General features: G+C 35.8%; 1 protein-coding gene across 6 annotated transcripts in view; it reads right to left on the bottom strand.

The window, feature by feature from the left end:
- ppargc1a (peroxisome proliferator-activated receptor gamma, coactivator 1 alpha) overlaps positions 1-21,839 on the bottom strand; it is a 1,156,878-nt gene that overhangs the window by 13,538 nt on the left and 1,121,501 nt on the right. For all 6 annotated transcript variants that reach the window (XM_051927770.1, XM_051927769.1, XM_051927771.1 and 3 more), the window contains one exon: positions 6,467-6,588. In XM_051927770.1, coding sequence (XP_051783730.1) covers positions 6,467-6,588 — 122 coding nt within the window. The remainder of the gene's footprint in view (positions 1-6,466; positions 6,589-21,839) is intronic.

Here is a 21,839-nt window from a genome sequence, read left to right as displayed (position 1 = left end):
TTCAGCCATCTTTCACTTTATCCTGACTAGTCTCCCAGTTCCTGCCGCTGAAAAACATCCCCACAGCATGATGCTGCCACCACCATGCTTCACTGTAGGGATGGTGCCAGGTTTCCTCCAAACGTGATGCCTGGCATTCACACCAAAGAGTTCAATCTTTGTCTCATCAGACCAGAGAATTTTCTTTCTCATGGTCTGAGAGTCCTTCAGGTGCCTTTTGGCAAACTCCAGGCAGGCTGCCATGTGCCTTTTACTAAGGAGTGGCTTCCGTCTGGCCGCTGTACCATACAGGCCTGATTGGTGGATTGCTGCAGAGATGGTTGTCCTTCTGGAAGGTTCTCCTCTCTCCACAGAGGACCTCTGGAGCTCTGACAGAGTGACCATCGGGTTCTTGATCGCCTCCCTGACTAAAGCCCTTCTCCCCCGATCGCTCAGTTTAGATGGCCGGCCAGCTCTAGGAAGAGTCCTGGTGATTTCGAACTTCTTCCACTTACAGATGATGCAGGCCACTGTGCTCATTGGGACCTTCAAAGCAGCAGAAATTTTTCTGTAACCTTCCCCAGATATGTGCCTCGAGACAATCCTGTCTTGGAGGTCTACAGACAATTCCTTTTACTTCATGCTTGGTTTGTGCGCTGACATGAACTGTCAACTGTGGGACCTTATATAGACAGGTGTGTGCCTTTCCAAATCATGTCCAGTCAACTGAATTTACCACAGGTGGACTCCAATTAAGCTGCAGAAACATCTCAAGGATGATCAGGGGAAACAGGATGCACCTGAGCTCAATTTCGAGCTTCACGGCAAAGGCTGTGAATACTTATGTACATGTGCTTTCTCGATTTTTTTATTTTTAATAAATTTGCAAAAACCTCAAGTAAACTTTTTTCACGTTGTCATAATGGGGTGTTGTGTGTAGAATTCTGAGGAAAAAATTTAATTGAATCCATTTTGGAATAAGGCTGTAACATAACAAAATGTGGAAAAAGTGATGCGCTGTGAATATATATATATATATAAATCTTACTGGAGGAAAACAACTTTCCATACAATTAAGTCAAGCCTAGCTATGCAACAAAGAAAAAAAAATCATTCCATACAATCAAGTCAAACTTATTTTATATAGTTTGTTTCTATATATCACACACTTTTATGATAATAAAAGAGTTTATTTGCATAAATAGATCACATGGTACCTTGATTATCACATACAGTAAGAGAAACCTCTTAGAATATAGGATTGGTACTAGTTTTTGAAAGGATCCAGTGGGTAGTAAATGAAAGGAAAGGTAAGATGCAGAAATTGAACAGAATAAAACATTTGATCAGTTGAAAACATTACCTTGGGAGAATTCTGGACTACTGCACCTTGTAAAACTGCTTTATCTACATTATGGGGAAGGGCATTCTTGTAAATTATGCACAAGTCTTTTTTTTATCTATTCTGTGTAAGATTTTCCTTCACACTTCAAACCACTGTTCAGTTGTATCATCTGACTTACAGTTTAGTTTAACTGTTGAGGAAGTGGTTTTACATTTCCCTCCAGTATAGGGTGGAATTCATGGTACTCTCAGCCAGGTGTCCATATTCTGAAGGAGCCAGGTTGGCCCAAATAATCATCTTTCCCCACAGCTAGCAGGCCTTAGTGCTGGTGAGAGGTTTTCAATGTAATGTCTGGCTAAATCAGAACATTTTAAATAACTGCAGAACACACTGTTTAGACATCCTTTTGTTTTATTCCAGTTCTCTGTGTGCTTGAAGATATTCAGCAATTTTCTTCCATTAGAAAGAGGTTTCCTCATGGCTCTTGTACTGTAACAATTCTCAAGTGTGGTAGCCTCTGACATTGTGTGATAATATCTAAGTGATGTCACTCACTCACAGCCTTAATAGTATCTTGGCCTAAAGGAGTTCTTCTTTGGGACAGTTGCCTTGTTTTTCACTGCTCAGTGGAGAGTATGCAGCAACCTCTAGAGCCCAAGTTCTTTGCAATGGTGAGGCAGAGTACAGCACACTTCCCATACATGAAATCCATCTTTGCTGACTCCCTCCCTAATAGTGGACTGATGGAGTTTAACATTTACCAGTGTATGTGTGACCTTCAGAACCATGCAAGTAACCCTGGAGTTCCAAGAAACCTCAGGGGCATCAGAGGGTCAAATCTTTGTTCAAAATTTAGACAGATGGCCAATCCTGGATAGACTGCCAGATTTACAGATTAACTCTCTTAATGTGAAATAATAGACTTCACACGGTTTCAAAATGGCTTTGCAAACCTTCTCAGAATAATTAGCAGCAATCTTTCCTTGAAAGGGTGACGCAGATCTCTTTTTATCTGGACGTGATGTGTTAAGCTCACACTCAATATGTTCCTGATTTAATATACTTTTCATTACTTCCAACATTTGTTCTAATCATTTGCCCATGTTTTGGTACAAACAACATAACTACAGATACATTTATTTCTTCTCGAAAATACTCTTTAGTGTATGTTTGTCATTGAACACATCACGAGAAAGTATAATTTTGTATGTTAGTTGCCAAATGAGATTACCTTTATCTACTATTAGGAAATGGACAAGTGTATTCTTATAGTTAAACCAAGAAAGTTAACTTGATTGTAAAATAAGTAAAATGATGTCTTATCATAAACATGCTCTATGATAGTGTTCCCTTTGAAAGAGTGCTATTTAAAATTCAGATTTACTCTGATGAGGAGTTGCTGCCAGATACAAACATGTGCATCCTCTACATTCTACCTAACATTACAAGAGCTCAAAGGAGAAGTTTGTTTAAAGCACCATTTTCTCACTCGGTATTCTCATCTAGTGCTGGTTCCTGGAATGCACCTGATGATGCTGGGAAAGTTACCAGCACTGTGAACCTGAATTTGATGATGTGGGTTGAGAAATGATAAATGTAGTCATTGCTTTGTCTAGCTCAGTGGTCGGCAAACCGCGGCTCGCGAGCCGTATGCGGCTCTTTAGCCACTTGAGTGCGGCTCTGCCACGAATTGATTTCAACTACGTGCGGGCGAGCGGGGTGTCAGTCGGGTTGACGTAACGCAAGCGGGCGCGGGGTATGCGGCGCGGAGGAAGCACACGCGACTAACGCACGAGTTGAGCGAGAGTGAGCCAGTCACAGCTTGTCAGTAAGTGTGTACAGTGGTCAGTGCCTGGCGTACCGAAAAGTCTCACGCGAGCGACGAGAGTACCTTAAGCGCATTAAGCTACTTGTATCTTTCAACCAGCTGCAGATCTCACAGGTATTTTTGGCATCAATTTAATAAGTTGTTCTAACTTTGTGTTGCTGCTTTTATTGTTATAAAACAAAACATGTTTTTAGGTGTCACCCATTTGACATGGCTACAAAGAAGAAGCAAAGAAAAACGGAAGACAAAAACCGTGAATTTAAAGTTGAATGGACGGAATTGTTCACGTTTATACAAAACTCAAATGGCCTTCCGACCTGCCTTATTTGTCAAGAAAAATTGGCGCATAACAAGAAATCAAATTTGGAGAGACACTTTACAACTAAACACGCATCATTTGGCAGTAAATATCCCGCCGGTGATGCGAGGAAGAAAGCTGTTGAGGAACTTCAGAAGAGTCAACAAAAATCAAGTTCTGTATTTAATTATTGGGTGCAATCTTCCAACAATGTTAATATTGCAAGCTTTATTGTTAGTCAAGAGATTGCTAAGAGAGGCAAACCATACACAGACGGTGAGTACATTAAAAGTTGTTTTATAAATGCATCCGAAGAGCTATTCCGGGATTTTAAGAACAAGGCAGAAATTCTTAATAAAATTAAAGAGTTACCACTGTCTGCTAAAACAGTAAAAGATAGGACAGTCAAAATGTCTTCGAATATAACCAATCAGCAAATCGAAGATCTTAAATTGGTTTCAGCTTTATCAATAGCTGTTGACGAGTCTTGTGACATAAATGACACAGCACAAGTTTCACTTTTTGTTCGATTTATTTCGTCTACGGGTCCTAAAGAAGAACTTTTAGGACTATTGCCACTGAAAGGTCAAACACGTGGCGAGGATATTGCAAATGCTGTCATTGAATGCATGGAGAAACATCATATTCCACTCGATAAAATTGTTTCAATTTCAACAGATGGGGCAAAAAGTATGACCAGAGTGAGAAAAGGTTTTGTTTCTATTTTGACGGAAAAAATTAATCACGAGATACTTGTTTACCATTGCATCATTCATCAAGAAGCGCTTTGTGCTCAGACATTTCCAGAAGAAATTTGCAATGTTATGGAATTGGTGATCAAGATTGTCAACACAATTGTAGCTAAAGCTCTTTATCATCGCCAATTTAAAGAATTTTTAGTTGAAATGGAGAGTGAATACGCAGATCTTCTGCTGCATAATAAGGTACGTTGGCTTTCAAGAGGAAACGTTTTAAAACGTTTCGCTTCCTTATTATTAGAAATTAAGGCATTTCTCTTTGAGAAGGGTGTTGACTATCCTGAACTAACGGACGATCAATGGATCCAAAAATTTTATTTCATAGTAGACGTTACGTCTCATCTAAATAATCTTAATCGTAAACTACAGGAGAAAGGAAACACAATTTTTTCGATGTTGGAAGAAGTCATTTCATTCAAAAACAAATTATCCCTTTTTGCTCAAGATTTTGAAAGAGAAACATTAATTCATTTTCCAAGCCTGCTGAAACATCGCCAAGAAAATAACTCGGTAATTGACATTTACTATTTCAAAACAGCAATTTTAAATATGAGGGAAGCTTTTCTACGGAGGTTTCAGGAATTCAGAAATAGCATGGCTACATTAGCCTTTGTTAAAAAACCTCTCAGTGCTGATGTAACAGAATTGAATTTTTCTCTTTTTAATATTGACATTGGCGCTTTTGAAATGCAATTACTGGAGTTAAAAAACAAAGAATTATGGAGCTCGAAATTTGAACGCCTTAATGCTGATCTGGAAAAATTGGAGAAAAATAAATGTGATTTTAGTTCACAGCACAAGTGGTCTGCTTTGAAAGACCTGGAGAAGGAAGACATGATAATTTTCAACACCTGGAATAGTATTCCTGACTCATATGATCAGTTAAAAAAACTAGCATTTGCTGTTCTTTCACTCTTTGGCTCTACATATTCATGTGAACAATCTTTTTCAAGCATGAACCTTATCAAAAGTACATTGAGAAATCGTCTTATTATCTATCTATCTATCTATCTATCTATTGATGAGAACCTGGAATCCTGCTTGAAATTAAAAACAACGACATACAAGCCTGACTTATCCAAACTTTCCAAGGAAATGCAAGGTCATTGTTCACATTAAATGCGTGTTTTGTCATATTTTTATTTTAATGTAAAAAATATTTTTTTGTCAATAAATAAGATTATTATTATTATGATATCTGGTTTTATTTAATGTTAGTAGCTAGTTTAAACCGACTCCTAAAAACATGGTTCTTGAAAAGAAATTTGGCTCTCAAAAGAAATCTTAATCGTTGTACTGCTGATCTTTGGCTCTTTTGACTAATGAGTTTGCCGACCACTGGTCTAGCTGATTCAATAATTCATTTTCTCTTTAACTCGGGATTATGAAGCCAATCCAGGCAACATTGGCTACAACACAAGAACCAAACCTAGATACCTCACAGAGCATCTCTGTTTATACTTGGACCATTTAAAAATGGCAGTTAATCTAACCTGCACGTTTTCATGAAGCAGAAGAAAAATTCTTATTAAAACATTCAGCAATCACAGGAATAATGTGTACATCTCACACAGGCAGTGACCAAGGCAGATTCTGAACTCCGGACTCAGAGACAGTGAAGGATCTGTGCTATTTACTACACCAAAATAGTAATATTTTTTATAACACTACAAGACAGAAGACAGAAGGATTTCCGTAGTATGGTTTCATGTCCTATACCTTAGTAAGCTTTCCAGGGAAAAATGATTAATGACTCAACCTGTGGAATGCTGAGGCTAAATACATACTACATAATACTGTATGTATAATTGAATGTCATTATTATTACCTACAGAAAATGTTCTATAAAAGTAACATGCATTTCAGTGTTGCATGATGTAGAGATGAGGTGAAGAGTACATCAATAGCTAAACTGAAAATTATTTTGATTGCTGAGATATTTTTTTAGCATCTTTTATGGCAAACCACTATTTTTTTGTAACTGAGAACAGATCTTGTAGGACCTGCTAACTATGTGTGTCTACTACAGGCACAGAGTGGTGGGAAAAGCATTTTATAAATGTAAAGAATTATTATTACTGTTATTATTAGAGGTCTTAATTCAAGTCTTTGGCAACAAAACCCAGTTGAACACATGGGCAATATTAGTCATATATTTTTTCCACTGTACAAAACATATCAATAAATGCAGGTTGAGACAGCAGTAACTGTGAAGAAATGCTGTTTACCATAAGACTAATGAATTTAGTTACACTTACCCATCATCTCTCATGTTTACGGTGCACTCTTCGATTTCACCAAAAACTTCAAAGCGATGCTTCAGCTCTGTCCGGGTTATGTCAGACCTTAGTCTACCCACATACACAACACGCCTTTCCTCCTGATGATTAAAGAAGAACAAAGGGGAATTATAGAGAGCACTTCTACTAACTAGTAGATTCACAAGGGAATGCTGTGGATTAGTGTTGTTATTTTGTTTAACGTTTATTTAACTATGTTCACATTAATGAGCACTGCTTGTTATGCTGTAAAGCAAGCCATGATTAGTAGTTTTTCTTCCCCACTCTGTGATACTTTGCATGAGGCCAAACATTCTGAACAACAAACACTTTTACACGACATGACATTCTTACACTTGTAATGGATTAATTCAACCAGGCCTCTGGTAGTCAGCTTGCTTTAAGAAACAAAGTATCTCAGCTCATAATTTCTAAAATCCACTGTAAAAATTAAAAGATTTTTTTTTTTTTTACCAGTTATTCAAAATGTATACAGTAGCTTCTAAAGATGATAATGAGTAACATTCTGAGACTGCTGCTACCAAATAAAAAAAAATGACTTCTCCCTTATCTAATCTAATGGCAAAGATTTGACAGAAATATATTACAGAACATATCAGAGCAGTTATTGACAGAATTATTTTTTGATTTTACTAAAAACTAATAATGTTTGTTATAAGGTGTGGAAGGAAGGAAAAACATTCAAGAGGGAAAGAAGGAACTTGGAAGTATTTTTGTAGCCGGACAGAGTGATACTTGGGTGGAGGGGAGTGGTGGTGGTGTGGGGGGGGGGTGTTTATTTAGGAATTAATCTATAAATATTTAAACAACAAATTTGAAATACTCTTTTAAATCCTAAATAAAAAAGATATAATTGCTGTAGCCTCACTAGTAAATAAGTGTAACTGTAAAAACATGTCCATAAAAATCAATTCAAATGTATGTATGTGCGCATTTGTTATTATTACTGTATAGGAACTAGAGATGATAAACAGTAATTCTAGCAAATGGAACAATATTGCAACATGCTTGAGAGAACACTTCATGTGACGTGATGCTATAGTGTTTAGTGCTGCATTCTCACAGCTGCAGTCTTATATTAGATTCTTGCCTGGTCACATCCTGTATGGATTTTGCATTTTTGTCTCATTTACATGTGGGTTTTTATTTGGGTACTCCGGGTTTCCTCCTACATTTACTAAAAAAATCTGTGTGTGTGCGTGTGTGTGTGTGTGTGTGTGTGTGCATATGGTACCTAGCAGGTGTAAATTAGCCCAGGATGAGTTACTGTGGGAGTATAGTGATTGTGCTCTGCAGTGGCCTGACACCCAATCTACAGTTGATTCCCATATTATGCAAAATTCTCTTGGATAAATGGTCTAAACATTTAACTATCATTAAAGTCCACAATGCATCCTTGATATTACATGAACAATATATTTATTACAAATATTTTCAGTTTTTGATATAACACATGTGATTTGCATATAAAAGCCTACAAGTTTGCTCTTCATTCACCCTTAAGCTATTAACATAGCAATGTAAACTATCCCACAACATAAAATGTTAACAATGAAAACTAGTTCACACAGATATCCAGAATATGTCAGCAGCATTCAAGTGTAAACTGTGAGCTTTCAATGTGGGTGGTTATAAGCAGCAGTTAAATAATTAGTGGTCATAAGCAATAACTTTCAGTTCTATTTCAGTTTCGGTTTGGGAGTATGGCATTATCACCCTGTTCTCAGAATCAGTCTCCGTCACATTTCAGAACTGGTTATATGGCTTATGCCTTCATAGCCCTTAGCTCCACTGCAACTTTTTTGCATGTGTGTTTGTTGGCTATCTGGTCCGTAATCACTGTCATTCAACAATGAAACTGTCCCAGTACAGTATTCACCCACAACTAAAACACTAGATCATCTGCTCCAAATCTGAGAATCTGACTTGTATTTTTATTATGTGTATTCTCAAGTTAAGAGTCAAAAGTATATTAGCGCAAATTGCAGTAAGGCAACTATTACATGATATTATTATAGTATATGAAGGTCATGTCAACAGGCATAATAAATGCATTTCCTCATTTAAACATTTCTTTGACAATAAAGAAAGGTTTTACAATTAATACTGACAACAGACATTTTAAGAACAATCTGAAGGCAACATTTTCCTTGCTGAAACACTTGTCTGTGATTTATCCTATTGTTCAATCCGACAGTAGTTTTAATTCAGCTAGTAAAAACGTCCTGCAATTATAACTTTTCTCTCAATGGAAGGTGGAGTATTTCCTATTCAAGGAAATCGTGTAGACAACTAGATTCCGAGGTTGAGGAGGTTTGTTTCATTGTGTAAACCACAGCCAATGCACAGTAATTATAGTACTTAAAATATAAATACAAACATACATGTTCAAACCTGCTTAATCTGGCTCAGGGACACACAGAGCTCGGCAGCATCAGAGGGGGCATAGAATCAAGCTCTAAATAGGACACAGGTCCAATTCAGACTCAGTACACTCACATTCACTTCACTGTACACTCACACGTATGTGCACATACACTCATGCCAGGACAATTTATTACCTCCAAATAAACACACACATTACTTAGAATATGGGAGGAAAACTGGAGTAATCTGCTAAACACTTTGCAAGCTGAGGAGGTTCTGGAATTCAAAATGCCATCTCTACCCTCTACCACACCTGTGGTCTCCAGTCCCCTTCCACTTCCTGAACTGTCTTGGGTGATAAAATGAGGAGACTGGTCTAGATCACATACAGGGTACTAAAATGTGCCAGTCAGCTCTGTGGGGTCCATCAAGGACTTCAGATGTTTTGCTGTTACTTTATACATCATAAAGACCTCTAAGAGAATGGTTCTGAAACAACTGCAAGCCCTGGTTTTACAACATCTTGATCCTCTGCAGTCTGTATACCAGGCACCTAAAGGTGTGCATGATGCTCTGATGTACATACTGCACTACTGCCACTTGAACAAAGCCAGCACAACAGTTGGGATCATGTTCTTTGATTTTTCCCAGTGCCTTTAAAACAATTCTGCCTCACTGACTAGGAAAAATGCTCAAGGCTATGCGTTTTGATGCCTCTACAATCTCGTGGATCATGGACACCCAAGGCAATAGACAGCAGTTTATGAGGTTCAGGGACTGTTTGTTAGAAAAGGTTGAATGAAATACTGGAACACCACAATGAACTGTCCTATCTCCCTTCCAGTTTACCACCTACACAACAGACTTCCAGCAAAATACCAGTGCTTGCCACCTACAGAAATTCTCCATCACAGGCTGTATTAATAATAGAGTCGAGTTGAATACAGGAGGGCCCTTAGCCCTTCCTAGCTAGTTCTACACATGACAAATGTAGGAAGATAAAAAAGAGATTAGAGACACTTAAGCAGGCAACATTTTACACTTCTTAAAACAATACTGTTATCCAGTTTAAGTGTGTTTCAAAAGCAAATGTACAATAAAGTAACAATATATCATCTTGAATGCCATAAGAAATACTATATATATCACACTTTTGGAGAAGGTAAACAAAATTAAATAAAATTATGTAATAGGCAGGGTTCAGCAGACTCTCCTTCTTTTAGTTTCTAGACAGAGGTGCTTACCAATAATTGTGAAAATAGTTCAAATGAGCACAGCAGTACTTTAACAGGTAAAATCTAAACAAATGAAATTGCTTAGCAAAAATTAATTATTCTAATGGAGCACAATTAGTAAGCAGCAGGCAAAACGATTAAACTTGAATTGGGGTAATTTAGCAGGTTTGGCTACAACATATTTACAGTATTTCAGAGGGAGAAAGATGCTAAAAGATTGTCCGGTGCTGATTTAAAAGCACAGAGGTTACATTTGTCATTCATGTGATATCCTTAATATAATACAAGGCTTATGCCTTTGCTAGAATTCATGGAGCCAGGCTGCAATAGCACTGGAAAAAAATATCTTAAGAATAATCAATTGTAAGTAAATAGCCACCATATTATTCTCAGGAGGATAAAGGTAACAATTTCATGAGCTGTGAATTTTTAGAGACAGAAAAACTCAAAATTGCATTTCAGGCTGCTCCAATATAAAAATGTTTATTTTGCTTAAAATCTTTAAAAAAAAAATAAATGCTGTAAAAATGGCAATGTATACATGGTATAAATAAATACAGTAGATACAGCATGCTCGTGGAACTGTTCTCTATCTAACTGAAATTATTGTCATTTGCTTATGCAATAACATTTTTCAGACTGTGGTACTTAAAACCACCCAAAATTATGTGTATATATATATATATATATATACATATATATATACAGACACATACAGTATATACAAAGTATGTATACACACTCGCAGTATGCACACACATTTTCTATATACTGCATATTTACTCTACATCTACATTTACACTTTGTTTTGCATCTGTTTTTTTTTTTACTAGGTTTGACATGGTTGCATAGTGGAAGTATGCACAATAATAAACGAATATCTTTTTAAGGCTTATCATTTTGAAAAAGTGCAGTATCTAGAAATATCCAAAGACATTTTTGTTAAAATGATTGTTTCACTGTATAATTTTTAACATTGTGTTGCAATGTTTTCTGTGATTTTTTTTTTTTTTACTAAAAGCTTTAAAGTATATTAAAACAATGAATAATTGATTGACTAATCAAATGTTACTCTTAAAAGAATAACAAAAGGAATCGACTACTGTGGTAAACATGCAAATAATGTTTTTTGAATGGCATTTTGCTTTCAGCAAGGCTAGAACTAAGGAGGAATGTGATTGCAGAAAGTCCTTAAATGAGCCTCGAAATCGAGACTCTCATCAGGCAAGGTGACGGGACTAATATGAACTGTCTGTACTTCACACAAAAAACAGCCTTCACTACATCTTAGGTTTCTATCCGGTAATCAGGCTACTGGGAAACACAGCTATATGTCAGGAGAGCTCCAATGATCCACTGCGAAGGGAAGTTCTTTTTTTTTTTAACAGTAAAGCACTGAGTAAGTATAGGAACTCTTGGGAGAACTAAGTTAAATGGAAAAAAAGAGGTGCTCACTGCCAAGGTCAGGGCAGAGCTCAGCCAAGGAGAAGAGAGTATTTTACGCTTGCTAGTTGTGCAAAATTCATTCATTGCATCTGAAGCAGTTGCTTGCACCGTCTTTTGTTAATTTGCACCTAAGTGAAAAACACTGTCACCTGTATATCAGAAAATGCTCCAATAAATGTTACTCAAATATCAAGCCTCTGTTATGGCCATCTACTAATTTCATGTTTTTATGTAAAATACATAACTAATAGGCACCCATTGTCATATATCCTTCTTATTACTACACAACAGATTTTTTAATAGGATATCATTTTCTTGAAAAATCCTTTAAATGTGTTTCAATTTTTCCCATTTGTTTTCTTTGTATTTATTTATTTATTTATGTAAGCTCCACCATGCTGTGTGTCATTTTCCTATCCAACATTTCATTCAAAACGTTGAGCTGTGGGAGTTCTGACTGTTTTTAACGGCACACAGAGCAAATTATGTTTGTTAATGGGATGTGACTCATTGTACTGTATATGAACAAATGCATAAGCACTTGAATCCCAGAAACTATAAGCTACTGGACTATTTCTGTCATTTATCGTGTGAATATCTCTAGGCTCACTCAAATGTGAAAACAAACAACAAAGAATAGAAAAAAAGTCATAGATGTGTAATAGTGTTGTAGGTGGGTATGAGTACTCTATTTACATAATGATGCAGTTGCTAAGCCTACTCAAAAGAAGAGCAAAATACACCCACTATCTGTTACTCATAAATAGAACCTGAGATTGGTGATTGACTACCATAGAATGCTTGGCATGGACGTCTATTTTCTGTTATTTCAGCGCTGGGTGATCATCTTTGGAGAAAATCTACCCTCAAAATGCACAAATTACATAACTGAACTGAAAACCAGAATGTGCAATCCTTTTTTTCAAGCATAGGGATATAACCTTGAGTCTTCTTTTTCTGTGACACTACAAGAAAATGACAAAGGCTCATGGTGATAAGTCCTTAAGACAACAGGGGTAAAACTAAAAACAAATGAGGTGATATAATACCACATTTTATTTTTTACAAAGTCTCATTATTCCACTACATATTTTCTATAGTAGTCCAATAGACCAGTATTAGCTCGAATAACTTTGTGTTTAAGCAGCTGTAGCAGGAATTGTCAGATTCAAATCTAGCTTCTGGAGAATATGTGATCCTGTATATGTCACTTGATCTAATCTACCTCTATACTATATAATCTTTATAACTATTATAATTGGTACAGTGCTCATCCTCAAAGACACTATATTGATTGGCATATATTTAATTCTTACCTAACTAATTCCAAAGATTAGTTAGTCCACTGTACAAGATACACTTAAAGTTGGTTTCTGATAAAATGCTTATACCTGGCAATAACTGGCTGCCTTGTTCTGTAATAACATAAAATTCTTATAATTCAAATACGGGTCAAAGGAGCTAGAGCCTATCCTGGCAACATTGCTTTATAGGTATGATCCAATCCTGAATGAGCTGTCAGACCAGCTAGGGTCCCACTCATTGATTTGAGATCAATTTGGAAACATGGTCTCACCTAGCACATATCCCAGAGAAAAGCCTACGCAAACATGGGAGAACGTGCAAACTGTAAACATACAGATGCACTCACACATAAGCTCTTTCCAGATTCATCTTCTATAAATTAAATTGGAAATACGTGCATGATGCTCCCATCTTCTTAAATAATAATAAACACTGGAGGAATAATTTAATAATATAGAAGTAAGTACAAGCCTAGAAATATACTTTCAAAATAACTTTATTGCATTTTTGTTGATGTCATCATTGGCTTAAAGATAAAACATAATAATAATAAGGCACATGTTATACACTCTGCCAGTCAATGTTGGGTATAACCTTAGTTCAGTTTCCAGCTCATATGGAAAAATATAAGATTGTTATTATTAAAAAGGATTTAAAACATTTACTTCAAAACTGAAGATTGTCCTAGTCACATAACTGAAGCTAAGAAATTACAAAGTCCAAATTTAGGGTCTTCACACCTCCAATAAAGATTAAACTGGTTATCGTGTAATAGTTCCAAATATACATGATCTTCAGAAAAAAATGTGTTTGTTTGGGAATAAAGATTAAAGCATTAATTTAAGCTGAAACACCAACAGTTTCATGTACTGCCTTGCTCTTTTGTACTTTCTACAAATATTCATTAGAACATTGAATGATATGTCTAATCAAATAAATTCAGGAAATATAGCAAAAGTAGTAATCAGATAAGCAATGTCATGTAAGATGTAAATGACCACTGATAAAAAAGGCTAATCACAAAAAGCTGCATCTGTCTTTTTTCTTTTTATAGTTAGGTTAAGGAGTACAGTCACAGTAGACGGATAGAATATCTATCTACAATTCTTTGTAGAGAATGCTAATCATTTGTCGATTATATATATTCTAAAGCTGATTACCAAGCATACAATATAGGCTTGAAGTAATAAAGCATGATGGCACAAACTGACATAATATTGAAACATAATATGATGTCATAAACTAAACCATTTATGAATAACATGTGATGGCAAAAAAGAGACAGCTCATAATCTTCAAGTGGACCACCAAAGAAGAATCGGTAAAAAACATTTTACATTGAACTTCAAGTCTAAATTTCAAGTAAATTAACAATGTTAAAAATGTTACAATTTCTGCAGAGCAAGTGAAACAACAGGGAACAGCTATGAAAATGATAACCATTTTTGTTACTGTAAATGCTAATCAAAATTGTGAATACACACAGAAAGAGTTTTCTGCATTAGGCTTAACACTCAGATTTTAATTACAGCCTTTGGAATGACTAATATGGAGTAAATGTTGAAGATGAAGTACTGTATGGTGAAATATGAAGACTTATTATGATCATTTTTGCCAACACACAAAAAAAAAACCCAGAACTTAACCTTACATACAGTACGTAGATGAGATACTCTGCCATCTTCTTTATCATGATTCTTTTTTTTAACTTGTAAACTAAAGTTAATTTTGGTGTTTTATTGAAATGGATGTTTGCCATTTGTAAATGCAAGTCATTACTCAATGAAATCTTGAAAAATATAAATAAACCATGTATAATATTAACACACCATCTTTGTTTGCATTGCTTTTATAGCTTTGCATATGTTTAAAAGTTCTACAGCAGAGACTCTCCAAGTATTTTTGATCAGAGACCTCTTTACCAAAGTCAAAGATAAAACAGACCATATATGGGAGACACTTATCTATAAATTTCATGTTATACTTAGCACACATTTATTTCACTACTATTATTTATATAAAAATATTACCATTCAAAATAAACATTTCTGAATTTGCATGTAAGAGTCCCAAAATCTCAGTCACTGATCATTAACAAGTCCCTTGGCCTTGAGAACAGTATAATGGCAGGAACAATGGAGCAGACTAGTTCAGACGATTTGCAGATTTAAAGAAGATTTGAGAGAAAGCGAGGAAGGAAATGATTGTTAAAAGTGATCAGGAGCAGAGTGGAGAGGAGTGGAACAGAAGCATAAGTTGTTACAGCAGTCAGACAGAGTGTTCTATTTTTAGTAGTCTTTCACTATAGCTCTTACAATACAGCACAGAAAGTCATTTAGGTGTGTCAGAGGTTGGGCCAGCAATGACGATTATGCAAACCATAAACATGCCCCACTGATAGACGGCTTCACAATTTTCTTTTCCCTGGGTTGTCAAAACTACTCCTCATTTCACTTGCTACAATATTGTTAAATTATATGAACTTGGCAAGTTAGATTTTGTAATTCCATTATCCAAAACTGTACTTGCAGAAGTAATGTACAGTTATCAAAACATAATAAATCAAAACACAAACCACAGCAGGGTAAGTGGACTGACAGACGAAATGCCACTGCAGCAGTGAAAAATGTATCTTAAGACTGGAGTTGACACCACTAAAATACCTTTTACTGTGACAAAGCTACAGCAGATTAACGCAAAATATAAAGTTAAAAAAAAGATGTAGTGGCAGAAAGACTGATAAATGTTGAGCTGGCATGGATTGTGCGCCTACAGCTGCACTGCACTAGCTCACTGGAAGGATTTATTACAGTGGTTGGGCGCCCTATGGTGATGTCTCAGGAGATTTAATGGTAGATGCCATGACTAGAGAGAGGGAGAGACAGACAGGAGTGCCACTGCTACAAGTGAATAGGACCAGAGTAGGAGAACAAATAGGTAGCATCAGTTACAAAGCCAGACAGACCACTTTTATACGTTGTTTAAATGGCATTCTGTAGCCATAACAGCAGGAAAGTTCAAATAGGGGTTTGGAGGTTGTAGAAGATGCTGATATTAACAAAGCAACAAATATTAACACATATAGAATGTCCTGGACTGGCAAACTTGTTTGATATCTTTGCTTTTCTCTTAGTGCTTATTTACAATACTTCAGTATGACATAAGCAGAGTGCAACATGAATATCAAACACCAAAATAAAAAAAAAAGATGAAGCTGTAGTGGTAAATTAGATGGTGTGACCACATGATGCTCACGCTACGACAAACCAAGGGTTTGATTAATAAAGATTGTATGCGAATGTGATCGATTGTTTAACATTTAAAACCATGCGAGTTCATAATAAACAAATGCATCTTAAAATTTAAAATGTAAGTTTGCCGAGATATGATGTCTGTCACATTTCTGACCATGCATGCTTACTGACCATACTTTTAAAACTACTGCTCTAGAGTAATACTCAGCAGTAAAGTATTACAATGAGGTGTATAGTACTAAATTGAACATGAAATGAATAAAAGTGTGACTCTGTCATTTCAATAAGTTATAGTAATCAAGAAACACAAGTCATAAAAATTGATATAAAACAGAATTATGACAGTGTCACACTAAAGCAAATTAATCAATCATATAAAGAAAATAATTAATGACAATATATGCCCAGTTCATAGTAGATGAATATGTAACACAATAACAATTTCCTATAAAATAAACAAGCCTACAGTAGAAGCTATAATAAAGTAGTATTGCTGTGGTTATCACAGCTGCCTCACAGCTCCAGAGGATGGACTTAAATCCCTGTACAGTCACTGTCTATGAGGAGTTCTGGTGTTTCTGAAGTGGGAGGAAGAAATCTCTAATACCTGGAAAAAAGTTTAAGCAAAGATGCATGAATACGGCAAACTACCAACCCTAAATTAGATATGTGTGTGGGTATGTCCTGTGATGGATTGATGCCCCATCCAGGCTTGGCTCATGACTCGCACTTAGGGCCGCAAGGACAGAAAAAATATCTGAAATTGGATTAGGTGGACTCAGTAAAAGGATGGATGATGAGAAAGGCCTTTGCAGGTAATCTTTGGATGGAAGCAGTCTCAGAATGCATTAAACATTTATGAGAAACGTAACAGGGACAGAGCAGTTTAAGATAACGTATAATTTCAATATTGTCAATAAAAACATAATATGTCACATAAAAACAAATAATACATTAGGAGAAATTTGAGAAAAGGTTTTTGTTTTAAACACTTACATAAAACTGTATGGAGAAATAAATTCTCACAGTGATAATGGTATAGTATGCAATCCATAAAATGGTGCCTTTAGTTCTTTCTGATAATGTGGTAGTCACAAACAGAGATAAATGATCAGTGTATTGTCTCACATAAAATTTTAGAAGTAATTTTTCATAAATAATCACGAAAATCAGTGGGCAAACTTCAATTAGTTTGCCCCAAAAAAGCCTTGCATGATTATACTAACTATACAAATGAAAGTTATTCAGTTTTATTATTTTTTACTTTTTCTATTATCATAACCTTTGCACATAAGCATGTTGTATTTCTACATTACTATAGTATTAGTGGAACCTGGAGGAAAAAAAATGGAAAAAAATAATCTACTGCTAATCCAGTTGGGGTCCTGAATTTCAGGCATGAAACTCTAATTAGAAGTATAATATAACACAAAGTGTGATATAATATATTATAACATAATATAATACAAAGTGTGAAATAACAAAAACCAACAAAACCTCTTGTAATATCTATAATGTTTAAGTTTTGCTACAATTACATGAAGCGTTACGACTCCAAGCATTTTGCCCGTTTTGAAAATTTTCCTAATTGCTGCTAATCTACTGTATGTCACACATGTGTGTTTCGGAGACAACTTCAGGGCTAGTTGAACAGTAATTCCACCCCGAGTCGAGAGTTGGCACAATCACTAACATCAATTCCAGTTTCCGGACACCTGAACCTGCCCCTTCCACCTCTGCTGCTTTATAACCATTTTTACCTCCTTCTTTCCTCAGTCTGAAATGGGACTCGCATCTGGAAAGACAACCTCGACACTTTGTAGGCTCATTTCATTTTTTTGCAACAACCTTCAATTATATGGGGATCACCATTCAGTGTCCCAAACCTTTATACTCTCTCTTGTTTGATTCTTACATTGATACATTTTTTTCAATTACTTGAACATTGCCTTCATTAACATGATAGGGGTCTCTGCTTACTAACTGATTCAGTGGAATTTTATCAGGTTTGAGTTGTGTGGGGAAGTAGGAAGCATGTCCAGTTAATTAATCTAATGTTTTAAATATTATTTGATTACTGAAGGTCTTATGTTTGGTTCTTATTTACATTATTATTAACAAAGAAAATATGGAAGTAAAAGGAATAGATTAGTAATCTGCAAGGATATTTTATTTTTACTTTCTCCAGTACTCTTAAATAATGCAAGGTGATGTTGTCTGTTGTATTGAAGTGTACTTCATGATTTGTGCCAGAAAACAGTTATTATTACATCCACAGCAGGGGTACTGTGGCATGTCCCAAATTTCTTCAGCTAGAGTGAAAAGGTTTCTGACACAAACAACAGAATAAGGTATTAAGAATATGTTTGTCCGAAACAATTAAATCAGTACATCACTCTTTTATATGTTATGTCCCAAGGCTAATTCCTAATAGGCCAATGACTGTTGATTTTATCCACCAAAACCTTAATTAACCTGACCTTTGGATCAACCCTTCAACGGATTGTTTTCTACATAGCATGACACAAACTACAGACGCAAACAAGTGAAGCTTATTAAGGAAGATTCAAAACAAAGTCAGTAAGTGACACAATCTGCCTTGTATAGACATTACACGTGCATGTCATGTTCTAGGTACGACTCCTACTAGACTTCAAGCTATGGATAAAGCACTGCACAATTTATCAAAATAAAGTATGTGTATGTCAATGTGTGAATATTAAGAAATAAAAATAAAACGTACCATATACAATACATTATAAAAACATTTTGCACATATCAAAGGAATGAAACTAAATTAAGCATATTTCTTTTTAATTTCAGCTATTTTTGTGATGTTTGAATACAAGTAAAGTGAACCACTGAATTTAAAGACACAGTGGTATTTATCAATGTGCAAACTCCTTTGGGCAAAAAAAAAAGTCTAAATTGCATGTCCAGTCCTAAAAATACAATCATTCATTTGGGGAAGAGAATTACTGCTGGTCACTTCTTATCAGAGTCATTGTCATGCTGCATGATTATAGGTATCACATTGCTTTTCAACTGACAAAATCATTATGAAAGAATTAAGACACTGATTTGGCAATATACCTACTTAAATAGACATCATAACAGGGCCACTCTAAAACAAGAGTGCTTTGAAAAGACTAATCAAAATCAATACTTTTGTTATTGTACAAAACTAAACCTTATCCACAATTTAGTCCATCCATCCATCCATCCATCCCCTTCTGAACTCTGAATCTGTTTCATCCAGGACCTAGAGCTTATCCCAGAAGCACCTTATGCAATGCCAAAACAAACTATGAGCAGAATGCTAGTTCATTCCTGTTCACTCTTAAGCAGGACTACAAATCAAAGCCAAAATACTGAACTTAAAAAAAAAGAACACACAAACAATACAATAAGACAAGGTTAATTGATATAAAGGATGTGCAGTCTGACATGAAGCTCACGTGCAAATAATCAACCAACAAACTGCTGTTTAGAGCAGCAATAAAAGCACTTTTCACATACTCTCCATGCAACTGCTACATGCACAAGTTCATGGCTCTGAGTTAACCCTTACAGCTCTAAGTCTAATGTGTGTGTTTTTTTTAAAGAAACAACCAGTTTGCTCTGAACTGCATCTTCTAAGGAGATGAATCCAGCAGCTGAGAATGGAGAGCACAAAATGGCCAAACACACAAGGAGTGCAACTCAGGCTGTAACCCACAAGCATACGAGCAGACATAAGGGATGACGATCTAAATCATACAGTAGCACTACCAATAATAGCAATAAAACTGTTGCCTGTTCAATTTTGAAACACTGTATTGAGAACTACACTTTAAAAATACTCCCAGTTTTATTTTAAAATGTCAATAAGCAGCAGCATGGTTAAGGACTATACAGGTGATGACATTTTCAACTCCCAAATTTACACATTACCTTACTTGTACATTCTACACTACAAAGGGTGGACATTTTAAGCCAAGCTCACATTAAAATTACTGTATGCTGTGAATGAAATACTGGCAGCGTTTGGTAAATTCATTTTCACACTGCTAATACAAATGAAACACTCATCAGAAAGCTCCCTTTCATTATAACTTTTGATATTCAAACATGTGTCCATACATAGCAAGTGCTTGCCCCATGCAATAAAGTTGCAGTTTTATATCACAGAAATGTACTTTTGTGCAAATTACAAAAATAAAAAGCACCAGTATGTGCGTTACATGCCAGATTTATTAATTTTCTTACACCTTACTTAAACCAATTTTCAGTCAAGTCACTGAATACATACAGAGGCTGAGAGTTTTGATGTCTTGCATTAAACAGTAAGAAGAACAGATAAGTAACAGAGGCCTAATTTCCTCATAAAAAGAAATGTCTGCAATTTGCATGTTACTCTGCTAATACTAACCCTAAATAATAATAAAGTAAGCAACTTGCCACTAATAAAACTTTAGAAAATGCTCTGCATTTATTTAGTAGGTACATAAATAATTCCTACACTGTATTCTTCTCATTTTTCTATCACATGCACAGGACATATACCTGATCACACAAAGCAGGAACAGAAACCAGTATTATCCCCCATTACAGTTCCCACATAAACTACATCATACTATGAAGATTTGTAACAAGATAATGAAGTTACGCAGAGTCTGACAGTGAAACGGTTTCTCTGTGTTACTATTATATTTTAATGATTTTTGGCTCAAAATAGAAACATTTTGTGTGAATGGATCTTGGATTGGTGCCAAAATGGTTCAGAAAATTGTACAGGTAGGGTTAGTTACGTTGTCACAATTTGGCTCCTTTGCTTCCATTAAAACAATGGATCACAGCATTACAAATCTCAAGCAAGAGCACAGTGAAACCTATTCACAGCTACCCTATAACTAGCATGGAGGAGTTGACATTTTAGTACGACTGTGTGGCTGGATAAGTTTGTGTATGCAGTACTACTTGGTAGCTGCAAGTGCATTGTTCAATTTCCTAAGAACATTTAAAAAATTACATGTTTGTTCCGATTTGTTAGATTCCAGTCATACTATGTACATGGACAGAAAGGTAGAAATGGCCAAAGCATTTAGTGAAAACATATTTTGGCAGAGTTTTAACATTCATTTACAATACCTGGAAGGAATGTAAATTTTGCTCAACTCTTTGAGGGTTGAATATTTTTTTTCCAAAACACACCGTTTTCTGAAAAGCACACAAATCAAGATAAAACGTCTGTTGCTGCGTGCTTTGGTTGCCGGAAATGAGTGGCACACCGGTTCCCAGGCTGTCTTCATGTGGCGGGGGATGGGGGCAGCAGTGCATTGCTATCAGGTTTGTACCACTTGTCACTGTAAGTGGCAGTCCTCCCAGGCGAACGTGCCATAGGCACATCAGCTACACAAACCTGCTCAGCACCTCACATTCATTTTCAATCACTTGTATCAAAATTGGAGTTTGATAAGTCAGAGTCCAATTCAGCGATAATATGCAAAACATCATCCACAGCGTATTTTGCTTTACACATTCACTTCGATCTCTCGCCAGATGTCGATGCCATTTTAGTCGTTGTTTTCCCCTTTCTACTCTCGTGACTGCAGGGAATCTCGGTCAAACCAATGAATCTAACATTCCTTCTAGCAAAAGGAGTCCAACTAAAACATAATGGTGGGTTTTGCCACCGTTTACAGTTGATTACCCATCCTTTTAACAAAAGTCGACATCCACACT

Source organism: Erpetoichthys calabaricus, chromosome 5 (genome assembly GCF_900747795.2).
Source record: "Erpetoichthys calabaricus chromosome 5, fErpCal1.3, whole genome shotgun sequence".
NCBI lineage: Eukaryota > Metazoa > Chordata > Cladistia > Polypteriformes > Polypteridae > Erpetoichthys > Erpetoichthys calabaricus.
Note: the sequence above shows the minus strand (reverse complement) of the source record. Positions and strands in the feature narration are given on the sequence as shown.